The sequence below is a fragment of the Sus scrofa genome, chromosome 2 (genome assembly GCF_000003025.6).
Source record: "Sus scrofa isolate TJ Tabasco breed Duroc chromosome 2, Sscrofa11.1, whole genome shotgun sequence".
Lineage (NCBI taxonomy): Eukaryota > Metazoa > Chordata > Mammalia > Artiodactyla > Suidae > Sus > Sus scrofa.
Window position 1 is genome coordinate 4,544,410 of NC_010444.4, and position 13,800 is coordinate 4,558,209.

General features: G+C 58.5%; 1 protein-coding gene across 5 annotated transcripts in view; it reads right to left on the minus strand.

Moving 5' to 3' along the window:
- The window catches only part of LRP5 (LDL receptor related protein 5), a 120,277-nt gene that overhangs the window by 10,689 nt on the left and 95,788 nt on the right, over positions 1–13,800 (minus strand). For 3 of the 5 annotated variants that reach the window (XM_021082719.1, XM_021082721.1, XM_021082722.1), the window contains exons 14-19: positions 13,076–13,284; positions 11,446–11,636; positions 10,657–10,866; positions 7,269–7,394; positions 3,285–3,521; positions 607–747 (exon numbers count right to left, since the gene is read on the minus strand). In XM_021082719.1, the coding sequence (XP_020938378.1) occupies positions 607–747; positions 3,285–3,521; positions 7,269–7,394; positions 10,657–10,866; positions 11,446–11,636; positions 13,076–13,284 (1,114 nt within the window). The remainder of the gene's footprint in view (positions 1–606; positions 748–3,284; positions 3,522–7,268; positions 7,395–10,656; positions 10,867–11,445; positions 11,637–13,075; positions 13,285–13,800) is intronic. The other 2 variants (XM_021082720.1, XM_021082723.1) reach the window with 1 other exon arrangement.

Consider the following 13,800-nt stretch of genomic DNA (forward strand, 5'->3'; position numbering starts at 1 on the left):
TGCAGTAACCCAAGCCATTGAGGTCAGATTCATAACTCACTGCACCTCAGCGGGAACTCCCTCCAGCTCCCTTCCTGACTGAATCAGACAAGCTTTCAAGAGCCGCTGCCTCCAGGAAGCCTTCCCTGACTGCTCTGGTTTCACATTCTCTGACTCCTGTACCCCTGACTGTGTGGGCGAGGGGCATGCAGCATGTATGTGTGCGTTCGCTGCCAGGGAACAGGCCCAGCCCCTACCCTGTCAGAGTAATCCTGCTGACAGAGGCGGCTGAGTGAGGTCTCCGGACAGAAGCGTGCAACCATACCCTCAGGCCTGGCCTGGCACAGTCAGGCCCACCCGCCTAAGCCTTCTCCAGCGCGGGCCTGCCTCTGAGCCTCTGTCCCAGCTGGACTGCCCCTGGACTCACAGTCTCCCCTGCCCCCTCGTCACAGCTGTCTCCACCTCCAGGAAGGCTTCCTGTCTTCCCTGCCAAGGCCAGATATGCCTGAGCTCCCTACCTCCTCGGTTCCCGCCCCGTCCTGCCTCTAGACTCCACAGTCCTGGGGCAGTCCCTGGCACAGGGTGACCCCCACCCGGCCTCCCGGCCTCCCAGGGAAGCCAGCTCACCGCACATGAGCTCGTCGGAGCCGTCGATGCAGTCAGGAAAGGAGTCGCACTGCTGCTTGATGAGGACGCACTGGCCGCTGGCGCACCGGAACTGGTTGGGCAGGCAGACGGCTGCAAGGAGGGGCCTTGCGTTCAGGGAGGCTGGAGGGCATGACGCGGCCAGGAGCACTGAGCAGACGACCGCCGACCGGTGCTCCCTGCCCCGCTACCCCAGGCCCCACAACAAAGGTCTGGGTTCCACATGTAGAGCAGACAGCTGCACCCTTCTAGGAGCAGGTCGGGGCGTGGTCATGGCAAATCCCGCCTTGCCCGCCCCCTGGTGACCCCTGTTCTGAGGCCCATGCAGCGCGGGGCCGGCTGGCAGGGAAGGAACCTGATGTCACCCAGGAAGGGATCTCACCAGGAGGACCCCACGGCCCAGCGCCAGGCTCTCCCCGGTTACAGGGGCGGTGAGGGCCAACAGACAAGGCACCCCGAGGAGCCAGGCTTCCTGGGGCGGGGGCAGGCAGGGGACAGGTGACGTAGCAGCAGAGCTTGGAGGGTCAGGAAGGGAGCAGAGCTCAACCGAAGGCAAAGGCAGCCCAGGCCAGCAACTGGCGCAGCTCACGGCCTTTGGGGGGGGGAAGAGGAAGGCTGAGCTCTGACTGCCGCCTCTGCCTCCCTGCTGACCGGCAGGGGCTGAAACTCTGCGAGGAGGCTCAGTCATCACCTGCCCCCAGTACTTGCAGGCCAAGCTCTCCCACTGCCCTGCCCCAGGCGCCCTGCTCTAGACACTGGAGACAAGGCACCCCGTTCTTGCAGTAACAGAGGGTGCAGCCCAGCACCTGCACCAGGGCCTGCTGTCTTCCTGATGCTCCCCCCACCCCCAGACACGCGCAGGGGGGGAGGGAGGGCAAGGTCTCCGCTGAGATCTTGGCCAGAACACTGTGCTGGGGCCACGGGGGTAAGGCAGGGCTCAGCCAAATTTTCTGTAAAGAGCCAGATGGTAAAAAGCACTCAGGCTTTAAGGGCCCTAGACCTCTACTGTAACTACTACTGGGGCCACGGCTCAGATCGTTCCTGTCGGAAAATGAGACGCCTGAACCCGGGGAGATCTCGACAAGGCTCTCTCCTTCTGCAGCAGGGCGCGCATGCTCAAAAGCACAGAAGAAAAGACCCTCCCTCTTGACCCCTAATGCAGGGGATGGACCTGTCCCCTTCCCATGGGTCAGGTCAGGGCGCACATTCTTCTCGAGTGGCTCCTTTGAAACAACTTGTTCCTGGGGGGGGGGGGGGGGCTCTCAGGAAGGCGTTTCAGCCGAACCTGGGAGCAAAACGGAGTCACCAGGATTTCCTTTGACAGAAAAGACATGACGTTACTTTCCACACGACTCGGCTGTTTCAAGGCAGGAGGAGCCACAGACAATATGTAAATGCATGAGCCTAGCTGTGTCTCAGTCAAACCTTATTTACCAAAATAGCTAGTGGATTTGGCCCTCAGGCCGCGCTCTGCCAGTCCCTGTCTACTGTCTCCACCGAGGTCTCAGAAGGTCTGTGAACTGGAAAGTCTGAACCACTGCAGCTTTACAGAAACAGCTGGGGACATGATCCCCCGCCAGGCCTACCTCTGCCACAAGACAGCTCGGCTCATCACAAATGGGGGCAGAGCATGGTGAACAGACAGCAGGTGGATTATCCAAGAACAGGACTCGGTGCCTGGGGGGGTGGCCACTAGAACCACCTATTAACAGCCCAGGGGCATTCATGAGGCCGTGGTGCTGACAGCATGGGGCAGGAACCACCTGAGCAGGCCATTTATAAAAGAAAAACTCAGAGGTGTTCCCGTCGTGGCAGAGCGGAAACAAATCTGACTAGGAATCATGAGGCTGCAGGTTCAATCCCTGGCCTCGCTCAGTGGGGGAGGGATCCGGCGTTGCCGTGAGCGTTGCAGATGCGGCTCGGCTCTGGTGTTGCTGTGGCTCTGATGTAGGCCGGCAGCAACAGCTCTGATGAGACCCCTAGCCTGGGAACCTCCATATGCCGCAGGTGTGGCCCTGAAAAAAGACAAAAGACTAAATAAACAAATAAATAAAACATAAAAGGAGAACTCAGAGATACATGTTTGACTCTCACAGTCTAGAGGAAGATGCTGCTGGTCAGGGTGGACCCAGGTTGCCTAAGCAAATCTCCTTGGGACTCCCCGTTGGAAGGGATGCTAGAAAACCACTCAGGAGTTAGCACCATCCCTCAGACTGCCTGGTGGAGGACAGCACCGCCTTTGGGAATGGGGATTAGCCACAGCGCACACAGGGAAATCCAGCTGAGCACTGGACTCGCCTCGGGATTCTGTAAAGTTCTTGGCCGAGTGAAGGTGGGCAAGAGAGACAGAGAGACGCTCACAGTCCCGCCCTGAAGCCGAACTGCTGGGTGCGGCAGCTGGCAGGGTTTTCCTCAGTGGGCCTAAAACTAGCATTCTTCTCTCCCAAGCTGAGCTGAAATTTGCCTGGAAATTTCGCTCCAGGCAAAGGCTTTACAGTGACCCTACTTTTCGGTGGCCAGATAGAGCCCAAGTTCAAGGTGGGCAGGCCTAGCAGCTGCTGGGAACCCATGTGGAGCCTGGGGGGCGGGGCCTGGGGAGGGGCGGGGCCTGGAGGGGCGGGGCCTGGGCGGGGTCTGTGGGCCCGGGGGCGGGGCCTCACCATCGCAGTCCGCCTCGTCGGAGCGGTCCTGGCAGTCCGCCTCGCCATCACAGCGCAGCCGCAGGTCCACGCACTGGCCCCGCGCACAGGGGAACTGGGCGGCCGAGCACACCGGGCAGCCCTCTTCGTCGCTCTGGTCGTCACACTCCGGGAAGCCGTCGCAGCGCCAGGCCCCTGGGATGCAGTCGATCTCCCCTGTGGCACACGCGAACTGGTCGGGGGAGCATGTGGGAGGCTCTGGGGAGGAGAGAAAGGCCATCACAGGCCGTCCAGTTGGATAGACACTGCGCAAAGCAGGAAACACACTCAATTCACCGGTGCTGGGGCCCCAAGGTCCTGCCTGCTGTCCCATCTCCAGCCCCAGCAGGTGATGAAGCTATCAATGCAAAGCAGAGGGTCTGTGTGCCCGCCTGGCCACACCAGTGTCCACTGCACCCTGGGGCATGTAGGAGGGCCAGCAACTGGGTGGTCAGCATAGCACCCTCACCTGTCACACACGGGGGCAGTGGAGTTGGAACTCTGCGGGTCGCCACTGCACCCACACCCACTGTGGCAGGTTGGGGGGCTGGTGGAGGACCCTGGCACCTTATTGAAGAGCGGGCTGAGGAAAGGCAGGGGTGAGGATCCCACAGAGGGCAGCGTGGATGAGGAGAGGTTCGAAGGCTCCCTGGCGGAGGGAGTCGTGTGAGGGTGGCGGCTGCGGGACTGGAGACCTGGGGCCACCTCCCACCAGGTGGCCATGATAAGTCCCCCCACCTCGGGGTCAGCTTCCCGAGCGCAGGCCAAGTGCAGCCAGATGGTAGCGCTCAGGGGATGGCACTGTCCTGGCAGCCGGGGCTGGATGGGCACGGATGGGAGAGCCCCCGTGGGGAGAGGCAGGAGTTGCCCCTCCCCGCCTCCATTTCCCAGGGGTCCTGTTGTCACCTTCCCCTCTTCTGGGTGGAAAATCACAGAAAACGGAGGCCCAGAAATCAGCCCAAATTCCAACATATAACAATAGTCCTCCACACTCTTGAAACCCGATTAAGGAAAAAAGGATCAATTTCACAAAAGTATCAACGTCATAAGGCACCTAAGCCTTTCAGCACTTGGAACCCACTGCCCTGGCGGTAACTGCCGACTCCACAGGGGGCTGAACAGGGATGTGAGATGGGAGGAGACGTGAGCAATGATGAAAAGAAGGCCGGCTATTTCCCACCAGGCTTGGCCACAGAGGATACGCCGGGGACAAAGGAGTCCAGATGCCCTCTGTGCCTCCAGTGAGCCAGCGACAGATATTTGCACACTGAGCCACCAACAAAGGATACGTGAATGCTGGCCAGAAAAAGCTGTATATGCAGACAGTGGCCTATGCCCTATTCCTGAGCTCCAGCTCGGAAAGGCCCTTTGTCTTTTTCTTTTCTGGCAGCCCCATGGCACAGGGAGTTTCTGGGCCGGCGATCAGATTTGAGCTGCAGTTGCGAGCTACATAGGATCCCTTAACCCACTGTGCTGTGTTGGGGATTGAACCTGCATTCTAGCACTCTAGAGAGCCCAGTGTGCCACAGCAGGAACTCCCCCTTTGCCTTTGGCTGTTGTTTCAACTGCCCGCCCCCACTGTGGCCCGGCCAGGAAGAAGGGGGTCCATGTGGGGCAGGCACAGCCTTTCTGCAGGGCCCCCCAGTCCTGGCAGTGGTAGCTGGAGAGGGAGGAAGGGCCAGGGTGGGGGTTGCACAGACCTGGCCTTGAACCCAGGCTCCCCTCAGCAGCTCTGCAACCTGAGAAACCCCCACCCTCCCAGAGCCTCCACTCTCTTGTCCCTGAAACAGAAGCAGCCACCCTCCATCACAGGCTCCTCATAGCAGTGACAGTGACAGTGGCGCGTGTGCATGTGTGTGTGCCCCCACACACATGCACCTGCTTTGGCGGGGCTCACACAGCATTGCCAGCGGCCCTGCTGAGAAGGCAGAAGCATCACGGGCTATGCCCTGCCCACTGGCTCCTGTCACCGCGTGAGGCACCTGGGTTGCGGTACTTCCTGGGAGCCTCCGTGAGCCCTTACCCTCCTGTGAGGCCCCAGAAGAGAGTCCAGGGAAGATGAAGATGGGGACACAGTAGAGTCTGAGGGCCAAAGCCTGGGGAGCAGGTGACAGAGGGCCGCGTCCCCCTGTGGAGAGGCCCAGGGCCAGGGTCCGAGGGGGAGCCGAGTGCTCTGTGCAGCTCTCTCCCCGGCCCCTCTTCTCCAGGGCAGCCTGGACATCTGCGGAAGCTGCATCGTCATTCTCAGGCCACAAAGCCACGTGAGTCCCCAGGCTGGAACTCAGAACGACGCCACCAGGAAGCTCAGGAGGGTCAAGGTGGCCCCATCAGGGGACAGTCATAAAATGTCCCTTCTGTTCTTGGCTAAGCTCTCTGGGGTTCATGGTGTGAGGTGGGGCAGTAGAAAGTTCCAGAAGGATAGGCCTGTGGTCCTGCTCTCCGACATGTGCTAAGCATTTGCTGTGGGGGGGGAGGCACAGTGTGGTCCTGGGGGTGAGGATGAGGACAGAAGGGACAGGGACTCCCTCAGGAGCTCAGCAGAGGAGGGGATAAGAGAAACGACACATCCAAGGTCACCGGGGGACCAGGAGGAAGAGAGGAAGCCCCCGGGGATTGAGTTTCATCCCCTTTTTATTGCTTCTGACATCCTCACAACTAACAGCAGCTGGCATTCTCACGGGCCAAGTGTCAGGGACCACGCGAAGTACCCCGTGAAATGATAACAGCCCCATCAGGTGAGTGCTCTCAATTTCTCTGTTTCACAGAGAAGGAAGTGGAGGCTCAGAGAGGCAAGAAACCAGCCCAGGGTCCCTCAGCTGGGAAGTGGCAAAGCTGGGATGTGAACCCACATCTGTCTAACCCTAAAGCTTAGACTTTTTTTTTCTTTTTTTTTTTAAGCTGTACTCGCAGCATGTGGAATTTCCTGGGCCAGGGATCAAGTCTGTGCCACAGCTGCAACCTGTGCCACAGCTGCTTCAATGCCAGATCCTTAACCTGCTGTGCCAGGTCCAAGCTCACAGTCCTGACCACTTTGCATGCATCCTTAGGGAAGAAGAGAACCAAGGGTAAAAGGAAGTGAAAAGACAGAACTACTTAAAAAAAAAAAATTCACTACTGGTAACTGACAGCACAGTCAGGAAAGATATAGCTAACCTGAACAGCACTGAATCTGACTGACATTTACAGAACACGCCGCCCAATAAGAGAGGACACGTTCTTCTCAAGCTCACATGGAATATTCCCCAAAGTGGAGCATGCTGAGGCATAGAACATTACCTGAACAAAGTTAAAAGGATGAAAATCATACAAAGCAGGTGCTCAGATCACAACGGAATTAAACTAGAAGCAAGATGGCTAGAAAGTTTCCAACTCTTTGGAAATCACATGACATATCTCTAAATAACACGAGGGCCAAAAAATTATCTTGAGAAAAATTTTAAAATATTTGAATTAACTCAAAATGAAAATATAGGCGTTCCCGTCGTGGCTCAGTGGTTAATGAATCCCACTAGGAACCATGAGGTTGCGGGTTCGATCCCTGGCCTTGCTCAGTGGGTTAAGGATCCAGCGTTGCCATGAGCTATGGTGTAGGTTGCAGACTCGACTTGGATCCCACGTTGCTGTGGCTCTGGCGTAGGCCGGTGGCTACAGCTCTGAATAGAGCCCTAGCCTGAGAATCTCCATATGCTGTGGAAATGGCTCAAGAAATGGCAAAAAGACAAAAAAAGCAAAATGAAAATATAATTTATCCAAATTTGTGGGATGCAGCAAAAGGAGTGCTTAGAGGGAAATTCATAGCCCTGATATACCTATATTAGGAAAGAGGACAAACAAAGAGACAGTCTGATTTGGAAACTGTATGCTACCAGGAATATATATCTAAAAGGTGCCTGGCAGCAACCTCACAGGCAGAGGAATCAGGTCCCTGCTCAGTGTCCCAAAAGAAAGTGCTGAGGTCACACCTACCACCACAAGTCAATAGGTTCTGCAGGAGCACAAGGTGGACTGGGCATGAGCACCGTGGGGTTCCATCACCCTTGGCGATGCAGATGTGGGAACAGCCGCCATTGTCCCGGGCACAAGGGTGGGCTGCTGTGGAGAGAAAAAAGGGAGAGGGTTGGGTTCCTATCTCAGGACTATGGCCCAAAGGATGGAGGGGATGGGGGCCAGGCAAGAACTCATAAGAACTGGTACTCCTGTAAGAGTGTAGGAGATCCTCCCACTTTATTTTCAGGGCAGCCCATGTAGCCTGTTTCTACTGACACTGCCTTTTGCAGATGAAGAAATGGAGGCCAAAAGCACTTAGAGAACTTTCCCAGCGTCACAGCCCAGCTCATCTGTGCCAGCTTCCACTGAGCCCACAACTGTCACTCTATGCTGCCTACCTAGGTGTCTGTCTCTTGCGGTGTAGTGGTCTCCAAAGCTATGTCCACATCCTACTGCCTGGAATCTGCGCATGAGACCTCATTTGGAAAGAGTCTTTGCAAATATAACGATGCTAAGGATCTTGAGAGGGGTCTTTTCTGAATTATCCGGGTGGGCTCTGGATTTTTTTTTTTTTTTTTGTCTATTTTAGGGCCGCTCCCACTGCACATGGAGGTTCCCAGGCTAGGGGTCTAATCGGAGCTGTAGCCACCAGCCTATGCCAGAGCCACAGCAATGTGGGATCCGAGCCGCGTCTGCAACCTACACCACAGCTCATGGCAACGCTGGATCCTTAGCCCACTGAGCAAGCCCAGGGATCGAACCCACAACATCGTGGTTCCTAGTGAGATTCGTTAACCACTGAGCTATGATGGGAACTCCTGGGTGGGCTCTAAATTCACTGACACATGTCCTTATAGGAGATGACAGGAGTTAAGGATCCTGCATTGCCACTGCTGTGGCGTGGGTCCCTGCTCTGGCATGGGTTTGGTCCCTGGCCAGGGAGCTTCTGCATGCCTTGTGTATGGCCAAAAAAAAAAAAAAAAAAGAGAGATGACACAAGAAGTGGAGACAGAGGAGAAGGCCATGTGCAGACAGAGGCAGATATTGAAATGATGCAGACACAGGGAACACCTGTAACCACAGGAAGTGGGAGGCGCAAAGAACCCCCCCCCCGCAGCCACCCCAACCTCCAGAGGGAGCCCAGTCTGCAGACACCTGGACCTTGAACTCCAGACAGTAAGAGAACATGTTCGTGTTACTTTAAGTCACCCCGTTTGTGGTGATTTGTTACGGGAACTGCAGAAGACTACTACACACAAGAACTAAGATAACAAGGATGCTGAACCCCTGGGAACTTGAATATTTTAATTCAATTAAACCTCACGTGCCCAACACCTGGACAATGTTTAGGAGCCTGGGAGGGGGGCTGACCTCCCTCAGGTGGGAGGAAATGACTCTGCCCCTCGCTCCCACCCCCAGAGACAAATCAGTGTTGTCAAACTCCCCCTCAACCTTGACAACTAGGTGTTTTAAATGGAGGAATCTGGAGTTCCCACTGTGGCTCAGTGGTAAGGAACCCAACTCGTATGCAGGAGGATGCAGGCTCAATCCCGGGCCTTGCTCAGTGGGTTAAGGGTCCGGTGTTGCTGTGGCTGTGGCGTAGGCAGGCAGCTGCAGCTCAGATTAGACCCCTAGCCTGGGAACCTCCATATGCTGCAGTTACGGCCTTGAAAAGCCAAAATAAATAAATGAATAAATAAATGGAAAATGGCAGAGTCATCGTTTAGAGTAGGGCCAGCAAACATTTTCCATAAAGAATCGGAAAGTAACTTTGGCTTCACGAGCCAGGCCACCTGTCACGACTCCACAAGTCAGCCAGCTGCCTCGCAAAGGCAGCCAGGGTGACACACACACCGACTGTCCACCCTGGTCCAGAGTCCAGTTGTGGGATCTTGCAGGGCAGCAGGCCGGGTGACACACATCCTAAGGCTTTCCCGCCCTTGCCCCAAACAGAGCCTCTCTCTGTCACCCTAGTCCCTGCACATTCGTGCTCGGGGACACATCCCCGGTTTCCAGCCTCAAACCTGCTCCCTGAATGTCTCCTGGCCCCCCTGCCCCCTCAGTTCCAAGGAGCTTCTGCGCAGCTGCCTGGCTTTCAGCGACACCAGCAGGCAGTGGTCTCAGCATTTGTGGGACCAGCATCTCTGTTTTGACCATCTGCCAGGGACACACAGGAATCCAGGACTTTGCTGAGGATGGTGTGAGGGGCAGGTAAACGCAGGCGTCTAACCCACAGGCACAGCGGGCCCCGGTTCCCTGGAAGCTGGTCGTCCAGTGATTTCTCTTACCTGGGACCCAGCTGAGCACCCACGGGGCAGAAAGCACCCTCTAGCAGTCAACCCAGGGGTGACAGACTCACAGCATTAGAGGTCCTGACTCCAGTTCTGAGCAGGGAGCCCAGAAAAAAGCCCAGTGCCTAAAACATGGGCTCTGGCCTCACATCCAAGCCCCATCGTGTTTACTGGCTGGGTGACAGGGTGGCGTCACACCCTTTCTGAGCCCTGCCTCCCTCAACCGTAAAAGAATTATTGTGAAATAACACACATAACGTCATAATATACTGGGCACAGGGCCTGGCGTGCAGAACAGTCAAAACCTCGGGGGTGTGGCCGAGGTGGGAGGCCAAGGTGACGGGCTGGGCTGGGATGGGGGGCAGCCCCCCGGGCCTTGAAGGCGGCCAGACAGTGGGTATCACAGGACAAGGACAGCAAAGGCCCTGTTCACCCAGCTGGCAGCCCAGGTGTATTTACGGAACGAGGAGAGAAAAGCAAGAAGACAGAGGGACAGACATACATGTATGCCCACCTGCCTCTAAACACATGTATGGCCGTATACAGAGGGGGTGGAGGGACCAGAGGTCCCTGGGGGACACCCACCCTCCCCCAGGCACGTGGGCACAGTGCAGACTCCTACAATGACCCCCGAAGTTCCCACCCTACTCCCCAGCTGGGATGAGCTATCGTGTCTGGGGTTTTGTTACCTTCCTTGGCAAGAGGCGTTGAGAGATGTAATTAAGGTTACTAATCAGTCAAAGGGAAGCTAATCTGAAAACTGGCCGGAATCTAATCTCTGGCCCTTGGAACGCAGGGCGGGTTCCAGGTGGTAGAAAAGGAAGCCAGAGGGGTTTGCTCTGTTGCTGAGGGCGGGGAGCACACGGTGAGAGCCTGAGGGTGGCCTCTGGGAACTGAGAGTGGACCTGGCTGAAAGCCAGAACGCAAACAGGGCCTCAATCCTACAACTCTCGCGTTGGCTCAACCTCCTGTCTTTCTCCAAGGGGACCAGGTCGGGGGGCGATGTGCTCCGTGCAGGCGCCCACCCTCCCCGGGGACCCTGCACACACCGCCGCCTGCTGCCGCCCCCCACGTACAGAACTCCTCCACGCTGATGTCCTCCACGGCGTGAATGCCGGTCAGGTGGGCGACACGGCCCTGCACCCGTGTCCGCGAGTCCCCCGTGGTCTTGTCCACGCGCTCGATCATCTGCTGCTGGCGGTCAATCCAGTAGAGGTGCTTGCCCAGCACAGTCAGGCCCACGGGCTGCACGATGTTGGCGTCCTCCAGGGTCAGGCGGTTGGCCCCTGCAGGAGGGACGGCGTGCCCTGAGTGGCAGCTGACTCCGAGAGCTCGGCCCTCCCTTGACTTGGGAGGACGGGGGGGGCTGGGGCTGGGACACAGTCCCTGGAATCAGGCAGATGTGAGGTCCCTCCTCGGATGTTCCTGCTCCCACCTGGGCTGGCCTCGGGGCCAGGGCCATAACCCAAATCTGGGGCGCAGTCACTAGCCCCCTGAAAACAGGGTGCTTCCCTCCCCTCAGCCCCCTCCCCCCCAACTTCTGGAGGAAAAGCCCCTCCAAGCACTGACTCTCACGCCTCTCCAGCCCAGGGGCCTCCACACCAGAGCAGCTGCGAGAACAGGCACGAGAGGCAGAGGGTAGGATTCCTCCTCTACCCCACGCTGTGGGGCCCTGGGCAGCTGGCTCAGCCTCTCTGAGCCCAGGGGATCATCTGGGACCTGGAACGCACGGGGGGGACTATGCGTGGTAAAGCCCCAGCACGGGCCCCGCTGCCACCCTGTGACTGACGACCAGGAGGGCCCTGGTGGGTCAGACCTGGTGGCTGCCGAGGGACGGATCCCCGGGGAGGCCCCAGGGCGTGTACCTGACAGGTCGCAGCTCTCGATGCGTTTCAGGTCTGCGTCCACCCAAAAGAGCTTGCCCAGCGCGTTGTCCACCACGAGGGCCACGGGGCGGATGAGGCCCGTGGTGAAGAGGACCTCACGCTCGGTGCCATCCAGGGCGGCACGCTCGATCTTGGCCGCCCGGTCCTGCATGTTGGTGAAGTACAGGTACCTGCGGGAGGGGCGGGTGAGGGATGCTGCTGCGGACGGAGCTCCGCGCAAAGCCCCGGACAGACCTGCCCCCAGCCCTGGGGGCACCCAGCGGGGCTCCGTCACCCATCACATGGCCCCAGCCTCTCAGGGCCCCGGAGCTGAAAAAGTCACACCCTGGAGGGGTTGCAGAGTGTCCCACACAACCTTGCATCTACCCGGAGCCTCAGAACGCGACCTTATGTGGAAACCAGGTCTGTGCAGGTGTGATTTAGGACAAGGTGAGGCCCCACCCCAGGTTACGATGGGGCCCTCAACCAGTGACAGTGGCTTCGAGAGAGAGAGAGGAGCAGCCACACATACACAGAAGCTGACGTGAAGACGGAGGCTCAGAGGATGCGGCCCCGAGCCCAGGCCAAGCAGCGGCTGGGGCCCCAGAAGCCGAGGGCAGGAAGCTTCCTCCTTGGAGACTCAGGTGGGAGCACGGCCTCGCCCACACTTGACTGCAGTCCCCAGAACCACAAGGGAACAAACACCTGCTGTTTTAAATCCCCGGTTTGCAGTCACTTGTGGCGGCGGCCCCAGGCACCAGTCCTCGCTCCCATGCTTTGGTTGCTGAAGAGCCCCCTTAAATGACTGGGCCCTCGTGTGCTGTGGGGCTGGCTCTACCACTGTCTTCACATGGAAAATGAGCCCCTGGGAGGTTTGTCACCTGCCTGAGGTCACTCAGGCAGTAAGTGATGGGGCCAGGATTTGAACTCGGCTCTGTAGAGCTGATGCAGTGCCTGGACGGGTCTGATTCCAGCCTTGAGTGTCAGCTCTGCGGGTACCTGAGGTGGCCACCGTGCTCCTGCTCCTGTCCCCAAACCTTCCTGTGACTGGCTTTATTTCTGAACCCCATGTCATGTGGCTTTGGGTCCCCTCCCATCCTGGTCTTCCCCTTTGGGAGCCTCGGCATCCATCAAAGTGTCCCGGGCGCTCTCTTGCCTACCAGGGCACCCGAGGGCTGACGGTGGGAGCAGCAGGGAGCTTCAGAGAAGGAAGGAGCTCCCAGTTAGGTAGTGACCTCCCCGCGGTGGGACATATGCAAGTAAATAGTCCACCACCGCCTGGAAGGGGTGGTTGTACAGGGTTCAAGTTTGATGGGATGGTACGAAACCCATGAACGAGGACTTACAACCTTCCTGTGTTTCTCAGCAAAGCCCGGGCCCCTGCAGAGGCTTTCAGTCAAGGCCATCCCGGGGTCTCTGACTCCCCGCCAAGACTGGGGAAGAGTCAGTGTTTCCTCGACCCGCCCAGCTGCTGTGGCGGGAACCCGGGGGAGATCCTGGCGGACGGGCACGTCGGGTGGGAGAGCCCTCCTGGCTCGAGAGGCTGCCGCTCACGGGACGGACGCCGGGCACCCCCCCAGCCAGTGCAGACCCCACCCTGCGGTGCCCACCCACCCCTTCGGCCCCGTACCCTCGCTCGGCGTTGACGACGATGGCCCTCGGCTTGTCTCGGTCCCCCCGGAGCACCACGCCCATGGCGTCCCCGTTCAGCCGGTGGACGTTGATGGTGTTGGTGGCCTCGCACGTCCAGAACAGTGTCCGGCCGTAGACGTCGATGCTGAGGTCGTGGGGCTGCCTGTCTGGGCTCTGGCTTTGGCCCGGAGAGGTCAGAACGAAGGGCTGCAGAACAGGGGGACACGAGCACCAGCTAAGGACACCACAGGGAGGGCAGAGCCCTCGATGGCCGCGTTCAGACCAAAGGTCAGCCCCCCACGGGGCACCTGTCCTTTCAAACCGGCTCTTGCCCAAACGGCCATGTGGGAGCGACACTGACTCCTAGGACAGCTCCCGCCCGTCAGCTCGGACCCCAGGCTCAGCCATCAGGGACTGCACTGGGCCGGGCTGGCCGCCACCCGACCCAGACCGGCCTGTCCCTGCAGCACAGGGGCCCGCCTGCCCGCTGAGCCGTCAGCCCAGGTTCATGGGCCCCAGCTCAAGACACCTTCCCTCTCCTTGCTTCCGTGGACTCAGGCTTTGGGATTAAGACTCGAATGTTACTGTTACTTAAGCTGAGGCTTTAGAACAGCAGGTGCCACACAGAGGGCCACTTCATACAAGTCTCTTCCCGGAGGGAGAGAGGCCACGGGGAGGAGGCCTGGCGAGGGTGGGGACTGCCCACAGCACATCCTGGGAGCC